General features: G+C 43.8%; 1 protein-coding gene and 1 long non-coding RNA gene across 2 annotated transcripts in view; one reads left to right on the top strand and one right to left on the bottom strand.

The window, feature by feature from the left end:
- The first annotated feature begins 5,396 nt into the window (after positions 1–5,396).
- The window catches only part of LOC125942463 (uncharacterized), a 129,402-nt gene continuing 124,988 nt past the window's right edge, over positions 5,397–9,810 (top strand). The window contains exon 1 of the long non-coding RNA XR_007465128.1: positions 5,397–5,741. This is a non-coding gene — a long non-coding RNA (uncharacterized LOC125942463). The remainder of the gene's footprint in view (positions 5,742–9,810) is intronic.
- LOC119446210 (fatty-acid amide hydrolase 2-A-like) overlaps positions 8,600–9,810 on the bottom strand; it is a 103,488-nt gene continuing 102,277 nt past the window's right edge. Inside the window, 1 exon segment of the mRNA XM_049660644.1 lies at positions 8,600–9,054. Within this exon segment, the coding sequence (XP_049516601.1) occupies positions 8,617–9,054 (438 nt within the window). The 3' untranslated portion in view covers positions 8,600–8,616.

The raw sequence follows: 9,810 nt of genomic DNA, 5'->3' as shown, positions 1-9,810 counted from the left end.
AAATATATATTAAAAATGTTTTTGCACTATCTTAATATCATTGCAAGTTTTGATTAGGTCCTAATCAAAACCAGCAATCGCATAGAACTATAATCTTCAGAAAAAACTATAGACCTATATTCTATAGTATATGAAAGAACTGTAGTTCTTTGGGAAGTTCTCCCCAGTCTCATCTGGCACTATACATTGCTGACAGTGCGTCTGCAAGTCTGCGTTACAAAACACGTCAGTCCTTTTTCACCATGGGCACCAGAAGGATCTATGGAGATAATTAAAGTTTCTTGTAGTCAGAGGCAGGGATCGTAAACAGTTTTGGGTGTGGGCTGTTTGTTTTGTTATTACGGTAGTGTTGATATGTCTCATTGTTAGTTGACCCCAAATTGTGAGCCTGCAATAAGCAATGCTCTAGTATATGTGTTAGCTTTCTCATGGCTTTCTTGACTTCCATATTTTCTTTCCATCTTTTTTTCTTTTTTCCCCCTTATGCACGACATTGCTAAGATACGACAGGCGATGTGTATTATATCTATGTGCTTCTAAATAAAGCTTGGTTTGTATCACAGTGCTTGTTTTTTTCTTCGAGTCCACATGCTTTTTTGCTCTATTTATCCATCACCATACAACTTTATCAATGTGCCCAACTTGTCAATTTGTCACAGTATTGTATTGCTTATTAGTTGGCGAAAGTTATTCTGTTTTGCTTCAAGTGTAGAAGCTCGGGTGAGCTGATAACAGTTCATTTAGATGGTGTTAACGGCACACCCAGACTTGAAGACTAAATAATATTACTAATGTAAAACTCTGTAGCGGACACAAAGTATTTTGAGGCTTCTCTTGCCATCAATGTTTTTTGAAGCCCCATATATCAGTCACTTGTTGAACTTTCTTGCAAGATATTTTATTGATCGATTAATTGTACATGCCAAAATCACAACCCGATTATGAGGCGCTGAACTTTAACTGCTAGACTTGAATTTTATGATATTGTGTCATGCTTATTTTTAAATGCAAAGTTGGTCACCAAGTGATAGTTTGCATTCATAATTTAACTAGTACGGATGGAGAAAAGGGGTGCAATCGAAAGGCCAATGTAGATATTAGCTTGAAATGAACCGCAGTACTCTATATCTCCTAGCATAACACAATTGGGACGGGAGGATATTCTGGAAGTTGACCTAGTGGACTGTCCATTTTGGCAGCTGCTGAAGTGCTGATTGGCTTGGCTGGGGTAAGAACGAGAAGGAGGCAAGCTTGCCCAAGCCAGTGTCTCCTTGCTGGTACAGTTCCAGCCAATCAGTGGTGACCGAAATGGACAGTAGGTGGACTCTTACAGAATACCCCCAGATGTCTCACCATTATGCAGTGAGAACCAACAGCGATAAGCTGCATACTTGTTTTCCTGGCCCCATATTAAACATGCACTGATGACTTGCTGAGAGCAACCAAACAGACTAAAATAAAGAACAACATAGTGCACAAGTTTAATGCGAGCAAGTAGTGTGATACATAGGATTCCATGGGCCGAAAGTCAGTTCATATTGTAAACACAGATGTTGCATATCACAGAAAAAAATGAAAAGAAAGACTAGAGAAATCCTTCCAAATGTGCAATACTAATTGGTACAAAATTGCAGCAGGCAGAACAAAGCAAATTCTCACTTTTGTAACACAGTTTACTGCCTTGCGAATGTATTTTTTTGCAAGATCATCAGCAGGAATGTATTCTGAAATGCTTTTCAATGCATCCTTGTAAACATCGCAAAGATCATGGCCATGATAACGTTGACATGTCAGAGTGAATAAAAATTTACTCTAACACAGAAAAGGAATTAGGCTTCGCACATCCATCAAGGTAAACTTCATACACACATCAGACTATTTTCCTCAATATCACATGCAGTCACTCCAGTATACAACCAAATGAATGCACACCATTATTTCCAGCTAACAAACACTATAGAGGGCAGCTGAGTAGTGTGAACACCCTGCAGTTCATATGCCTTGGCTAAACGGGAAAAAGTGATAATTCGTGCGACAACTTTGACTAAATATGCCAACATTATCTTGGGCAGTGTAGTTGGTCTAAAATACTGCAGTGATGCGAATCATTACTTCAAAGCTTTAGTGCACAAATGAGCGCAATTCATTGTCAAAGATATCATCATGGGACATGACAATAACTGCAGAGGTACATAAGAGACCTTCACTTAAGCCACACTCAACCTGTACATTTCCCCTATTCTCCCAAAGGCAAGGAGTGAAAGAGACCGTTTAAAAAGGCACTGCAACCCTCCCCATCTGAAGACTATGTTGCCATAATGTGTGAGCTAACTATTATTCCACTGCATGCAGTAGGGAGCCCCACAATCGCACATAAAGAATCTCTTACTCTCTCCTGCGGCTTTCGAGGCCCCCCTCTATGTCTCCTCCGCGACCGTCGCAGCACGAAAGCTCACAGATGCCAACAAATGGCCGATTGTACAGGACCATGAGTTACTCCTGAGCAGCTCGCACATGCAGGCACATCCCTATAATCTTCTAGCAAACGGGGAAGCCGCAGTTGTGATAAAAAAATGCGAGGTGCCTGGAGTGTTCTGAGAGAGTTTGTCAGGCCCCGTAGACCCGACTGCAAGCACATTTGACAAAGTGACAGTACGAAAACAACAATGCAAAAGCTCCGCGTTTGCTCGCATTCATTCTGCAGGCATTCCACCGGTTGACTATGACACAGTTCTTGTTTGCAAGTCCAACACATCATGCACTACCTCAGCGTGACGGATCGACCCAAACATATGAACCATATGAACTGCACGAATGCGGGCAAAAGTCCTTTACTAGCATTACCCTCTTTGCTAGCGACACATCAGGACACCGTTTGGTCCTATTTGCACGCTCATAGACTACAAAGAAAACAGTGTTATATATAGTTACAAAGATTTGCCTCTGCATACTACACTCTCAACATACAAGTTGGTTACTCCCTATTTGCTAAAACACACACACAAACTGTTGCAAGAACATCACAAGCTACAAAAGAAAAAGCAGTGACATGTACATACCCAGGATGGTCAGAAACAATGTATGACAAAAGCATTCCAAAACTTATGCCTGCAAACAATGCTTTCACATTTGTGCCTAAAATTTTCAGTCTGAAAGTACAGCAAACTCTCAATATAATGCAGTCACTGAGACAGGAAATTGGTTTGTTGTAAGCGGTACTTTGTTAAAAGCAAAGACCCTTAAGAGTCATAGTAATGCTGGAAGTGCACTTTAACGGTGCAGGAGCTCGTAAAATATGTAAACGAAGCTGGGCTCAATAGTATTAAACATTACAGTTGCGAAATTCTACTGATGCTCGTGAGCAGCTGTCGACATCATCCGATATCAAGTCACAAGAAGCCATGTGGCAGAGTTATCTTTAGGGAGCGATAAACCTCTCCACATTCATAGCAAGTAAAAACAAAGGGCCATCGTCTACATGCTGTGTGGAGTGGCCCTAATTAGCTTCCTCTTGTTCTTTGTAATGCTGTATTTGTAATAATAATGAGTGCAAAGAATTCAGCAAAGCAAAATGAAAGATAATCTTCCCAAGATGTGGTGAGGGCTTGCAAATGAAGAGCTCCTCAAAGTACGACGTGCATCATGGTTACTGACACTTGCGACTTCGGCAACACCTCTGGCGTCATTGCAATTTCTGCATTGTGGCAATAAGAATGGATAATCAAAGGAACAAATTGGAAATATGACACCACCCACTAGGTTTTCTCAGGAATCTGCACTTGGCACACACTAGGGTACCAAGATGGAACCCTGTTAACAACTGGGCCGCCCAATAGGCTGCAACCTAATTTTCCACATATCCTTGAATGTTGGAACGTTGGCAACACTCAACCTAGGTCACACTCGATGCGAGTGTTCCACGTAAGTTTTTCAGCTTCATGCTTTGATGCAAAGCCTCTGAAGGCTGCAAGGGCTGAAGACTTGCAGCCAAGAATGAGCTTTAGCGATTGGCCAGCAGTACTTCCTATGTCCAGCTTGGCTAGCATAAAATCCTCTGGTTTGAATGTTGGCTTTCAGTTAGCGCTGGTTTAAAGTGAAGCGTAGAACAGTCTCAAAGCTAATGTGCTCAGTTGTGATAGAGTCCTTTTTGGAAACTGGAAGTGTGTCTTAGTCATATGAATGGGGAGGAGTATGAGAATATAGGTATTTCGCCCTGAAAGGGCACAAAAATGGTTCTGGAAACATTTGATAAATCAAGTCATGCTTGTGGTCCCGTCATATGAAGTTTGAAGCCTTGACAATAAAAAAATGCCAGGTCCTGCTGTGTGGTCAGAATATAGTATGACAATTCTTGCTGCTTCAGGTCATTGGTTTACTAAAATTAAGTTCAGCTAAACTTGCTTATGCTTTTATGGGAGACTTATTCTCTTGATGGCATCTGGGCAAGGATTCACTCACAGGAAGGGAAGAAATGAAGAAGCAAAAAAATGCTTTCTCACAACCTGAGACGACAGCATAGATTGCAATCGAATGTTCATCGTAATGGTCACAAACACAAGCTTGGAATGCGTTTATCAATTGTGTATTTCATTTCCTGCCTGCTAAAAATTTCACACGTTTTTGTGGATGCCGAGTTTCCTGAGCTTACTCAGGAAATGTAACCCGAGGCAAATTGCACGGAAGACAGAGATTACCAGTTGTACGAGGACGGAAAAAGGAAAACCGAAGCTACAGTGATTTGCTTGTTATATTCTTTGGCATTGCAGTCGAACCCCAATGTAACGAACTCAGGTAAAGCGAATTATTCTCTTCATCAAGCACGCGAAACTTAGTGGCGTACACTCGTGTAGAATAACTCCCTCATAACGGACAGGACATTGGATATACGTATCGAACTCTGGCTATCCGATGCCAGGCGAGACGTCGCCTCACTAGACTATTCGGAATGCCCTTTCTGCAATGGGTGTGCTGTGTCAACTGTGTAGACATTCAAGCAATCGAAGTGCAGCAAGTCTACACAACCTCGCGCATAAAAAATGTCATTCTTAGTGACACTGAAAAGCAGTTCAAGGCACAGGAAAAAAATTACTGCCTACTACGCCTACACCTGTAGTTTTGTCTTTACTAAGTTGATTCCTTCCTCGCTTTTTTTCTCCTATGAAGGTAACAAATCCATATCCAGTCAAGCCTCGATATAATGAACCTCGAAATTCGCGATATAACGAAGTTTTTTGATGCAAGTACAACTTCGTTATATCGAGGTTCGATTGTATAACGAATGCAACACAGAAGTTTGTTTAATTTGTTGTAGGAGTTAAGGTATATCTAACTACCCGATTATCAAACAATCTTTATTGCATAAACATGTTCGTTATAACCGCGTTAGACTACTATTTTGGCGCGACGGCAGTTAAAAGCTTGAAATTGAGATTGTTGCATTTGCCCCGCCTGTTTGTTCGTCATTTCCATTACATTATCATCATGACACCAACTCGCAAATTTCGGCTCCATTCTTTCCGTATGGTGAAGAAAACACTTCCCACAACACCATCACCCTTACAGTAATGTGAATTTTGGGGCCACTGTGCTATTGCACAGCTTTAGAGCTCAACAGCTTATGCGGTATTTTGTGCACCACACAGACTGGCAGTTGTGGTGTTTGTGCATTTATTTGTTAGGCCCCTGCAAGCAATACTATAGTGGATGAAGACTATGTTGCGTGCAGTACTGAGAAGAAATTGGTTTTGAGAAGATGACGAGATGACGAGAGCCCACATCAGTAGAAGTAAATCATTTCAGAGCCAAATGTGCTGCTCGTCTTTTTTTCGTTTTTTTTTTCCTGTATTGTTCGAAGTAACGACGGTTCAAATTCTTTTACTGTGTTAATGAGAAAACAGAAAAGAATCCCATTCTGTCTAATCTTCCTCAGAGCTAAAGAATCTTCTTTTTCAATGTGAACAGATCGACAGTTCTGTGTTCTCAAGGTGCTTTGTAGCTGGCAAGAGCACAACTTAATGGTCCAGTGCACCCCAAGATAGGCGAACATAAAAAAAGCAGCTTGGGACTACAGGCATGCAGATGCCGGTGTCTTAGTGCAGCTAGTCATCCCCACAACATACAAAGAGGGCCGCATATTTGTGAATCTAAGGATGCTAAAAACCTAGCACAAACATGCCATTCCTTCAGTTCTACTTTGCAATTCTATGGAGGAAGTTTGGCTACTCTACAGCTACAACTATCATGAGGCATACATGAGTTGCAGCAGCTGTTAGGGTAGACAATAAAATCAAGGGCCTTGAGCCAGTGAGCTAGTCCTCATTCCTTTCTATTCAGAGCTGCTCCCACTGGATTCTTTCCACAAGCTGGCGGTGCTTTTCGACACAAAGGCTCTTGGCATATGTTCCTGTTTTCAATTGCAATGCAAGGCATTAAATGCAGGCATGGACCGAGGGTACATGTCCGAATGTCCTCGACACTCCTTACTCCCCCCCCTCCTCATCAGCAGTGTGTCTACTGTGCAACTTTGTATTGTACAGTAGACTCCCGCAGAGGGTGATGCCAAGCACTTTGGTTGTGGCGATTAACAGACATCACTAATCAGATGGCACACGGGTATCCCCGGGTATCGGTTTGGAACAAATAAACAATTTACATATCTTGTTTTTCAATTGCTTAGAAGAAAAGAAAGCAGAAAAATCTGACATTCAAACAACAGGCACACCCCATTAAACATGGCTATATTGCAAGTAAACGCACTACACTATCACGAAATTGTCAATGCTGTGACAAAGATGATAAACACCCACAAACACCTGCAACACTATTTCTCAACGAAAAGTGATGCTGAAGCCGGGACACAGCAGGCTTCCCTTACAAATTGGTGGAGGCGTTGGATCAACTACCAAGCACTCATCCTGGAATTTTGGACACACTCTACAGCCGGCTATGCCCGACATTTACAGAGCTGACATCACATCATTCATCATCCCAAGTAGACATGCTACACTTTCAAGAAATTGCCGAGGTTGTCATCTCAATACCATTCATCATCATTGTCTAAGAGCGTCTGACGGCAACACCAGGAAAAGTCTAGATTTGTACCTGGTTACGTGCAGGGGAGAGGGCTAACTCAAGGCAGACGTCACCTACTCGGAGCACCCAGTGCTCTCGATAGCAGCAGACACACAAGACTGGGCTGGTGCTCAGATTATCAGAATTTTCAGAGGTGGCTGCCAGGCTGTCAGGGAAAAGTTAATGGTTTGCCAAATGCTTCTGAAAGGAACCCATGTCTGGCAGGCACATAAACTGTGTGCCTGCACGCCACCTTGTCACAGCTATGCTGAGCTGTGTGTATAAGCAACATCCAGCAGTTAGCAGCGAGTTGCTGCTGCAGTTTCACAGACCGAGTCGAACTCAAGAGCTAAAAACAAAGCCTAACCCCACAACAAGCTAACTCTTCTATTCATCCTCTCTGGGTGGCTACATTCTGTTCCTGCTGAAAAACGACTTAACCACAAAGGTAGTGCGACGCCTGTGCACTATTATAAATGATGAGGTAATGCTGAAGCCATTGCATCATATGTGGGGAGGAATTGAAAGAACAAAAAAAGTAAAAGGTCTTGGGCAACAATCTGAAAGTCGGGCTTGGTTGCATTGCTTTGAAATTTTTCACGAAAGGAGTCAATTACCAAAACTATCAAGCTGCAGCTGCTACTTGTGAGTGCGTACAACTCTCAAAAAACCTGCCACCAAACGACAAGTGCCCATCTTCATGATGAACAGATCACAGTATGCAGACAAACATATCACCAGTTCTGTGAAGCTGACTGAGTACTGAAAGAATGTGAGCTCACACTTCTCGACTACAAAGACGTCTCAGAGTGCATGGTATAACACCTGTCCACTAGTACATGCGACTGTATTAAGCTTAGCAGACGGCTAGCTCTTTGAGACAGGAAGTATCACAAGACACGCGTTAGCTGTTCCCTATGACGCACACCACACATGCCACAATGTTAGACAAAGACAGCAGACATGACCACTAGACAATGACGAGCATCACCAACAAAGCAGACTCGGTGTGCAAACATTTCTGCAAGGTCAGGACGTTACAGAACACACTGAAATGGTGCATGACAGCACGGAGGCATAGATGAACCGCATTGCGTGAATCATGCCACGTTGATAGAAAAGTCCTCCTGCAGAAGAAGTGCCCAAGTCCAAGAAACCTGTTGATGCCACGCACACTTGTGCCTCGCTTCATCGGAATATGCACAGTGAAACGACTGCTCCAGATGCCCTCTGCACAACACACGTTTCACAAAACGGTCGGCACTAACACGAAATGTCCGGCCAACAATTTGCACCGTGCCAGGGTTGCCATCACATGGGGTCCGAGTCTGCAAATCAACAACGCACTCCAACCAAGATGACGTGCAACACAAAGAGAGAAAAACACATCTACCTCCATAACATTTTTCACCAGCGTTTCAGTCTCTGATCCACACCTTTGGCCCAGAAATAAGGTGAATGTGTGAGCAACAGTGGGCGGCAATGTCCACCTCTCTACAACAGGAAGGCAAAGTGATGCTGCCTGTTTCTGAAGGCCCCCTGCTCCTACTCTCTCGGAGGCTGAAGCAAGCCACAGAACGCCTTCTCAACTTCCCGTGCCCCGTCCAAGCAGAGGTGATCCTTGTAGAAGGCAGCCACGACCTGCACGCCCAGTGGCGAGATTCCCACGGGGCACTGGCAAGTCGGGTAGCCGAGGACGTTGGAGATGGCCGTGTAGGCGTAGTTGAAAGGCTTGAGCAATGGCTGGTAGTGGAAAGTTGCCGGCTCTGGGTGGGACGGGTAGACAAATATGGCATTGCCGGCTCCAAGGAGAGCAGCGAGACGGTCTCGCAAGGTGTCCGCTCGAGCCAGGACACGCGTGAGTGCAGGGTGGCCGCGTTTTGGAGACAGCCATTCCAGCAGACAGAGGGCAAGGGCAGGCAGCGTGTGCGGTGAACACCGCAGCAGAAAGCATTCAAGTTCTCGCCACACGGGCACCTTTCCCTGCAACAAAAAACAATACAGTCGCCACGATATCAGTGCCAAACAAAATGTTTACGGTGTGTTCTCGTTTGTATATTGCATGCAATGCATTAGAAGTAGTTATTAGTCGGTGTGTCTGCGCGAGACGACAGCACAAATGCATTCAAACAAGTACGAAAATGGCTTGGAATTACAACTCAATGTAACAATTGTGAGAGTTACAGCTGGCCTATACTTCTATGACAGTACTGCTGTACAGGTAGTTGTCACTAGCTTCATTAGTGGCAATGCATCTCTTCAGGATCCATTGTCTGTCCAAAATTTGTACATTCATTGCACTCACATTCGCAATCCTCTTGCTTTTTTGCACCTATTCAAAAATTTTTACTCTCAAATCCTGGCAGTCCAGAGGGCCCGCGAGAGGGCCATCAGGTTTGACCTGATGGTCCCCGAGTGGGCCTAGCCAGGTGACGTCGAGATTACTCGCGTCTATTGTGGACCCAATAAAGTTCACTCACTCACTCACTCACCACAACATACTGCCACTTTCTCACACGAAGGGATCACAAAAATCATCGCCCGAGTACTCCGGATAGATGGGTAAACAACGAAGCTGAAAGGTACCGCCCCAGTGTTTATCACTGGCTTAATCTCGACGGTTCATTAAAGACTCTCAATTAATGGTTACGTCTTTGTGTTTCTTAATGAGGTTATACACACGTTCGGCTGTGCCGGAGCGAACAACGTCATTGACGGTAAACCCTCAGTCTGCCATTG

The sequence above is a fragment of the Dermacentor silvarum genome, chromosome 1 (assembly GCF_013339745.2).
Source record: "Dermacentor silvarum isolate Dsil-2018 chromosome 1, BIME_Dsil_1.4, whole genome shotgun sequence".
In the NCBI taxonomy this organism is placed as follows: domain Eukaryota; kingdom Metazoa; phylum Arthropoda; class Arachnida; order Ixodida; family Ixodidae; genus Dermacentor; species Dermacentor silvarum.
The sequence above is the reverse complement of the archived record's forward strand: the minus strand, read 5'-3'. Positions and strand labels throughout refer to the sequence as shown.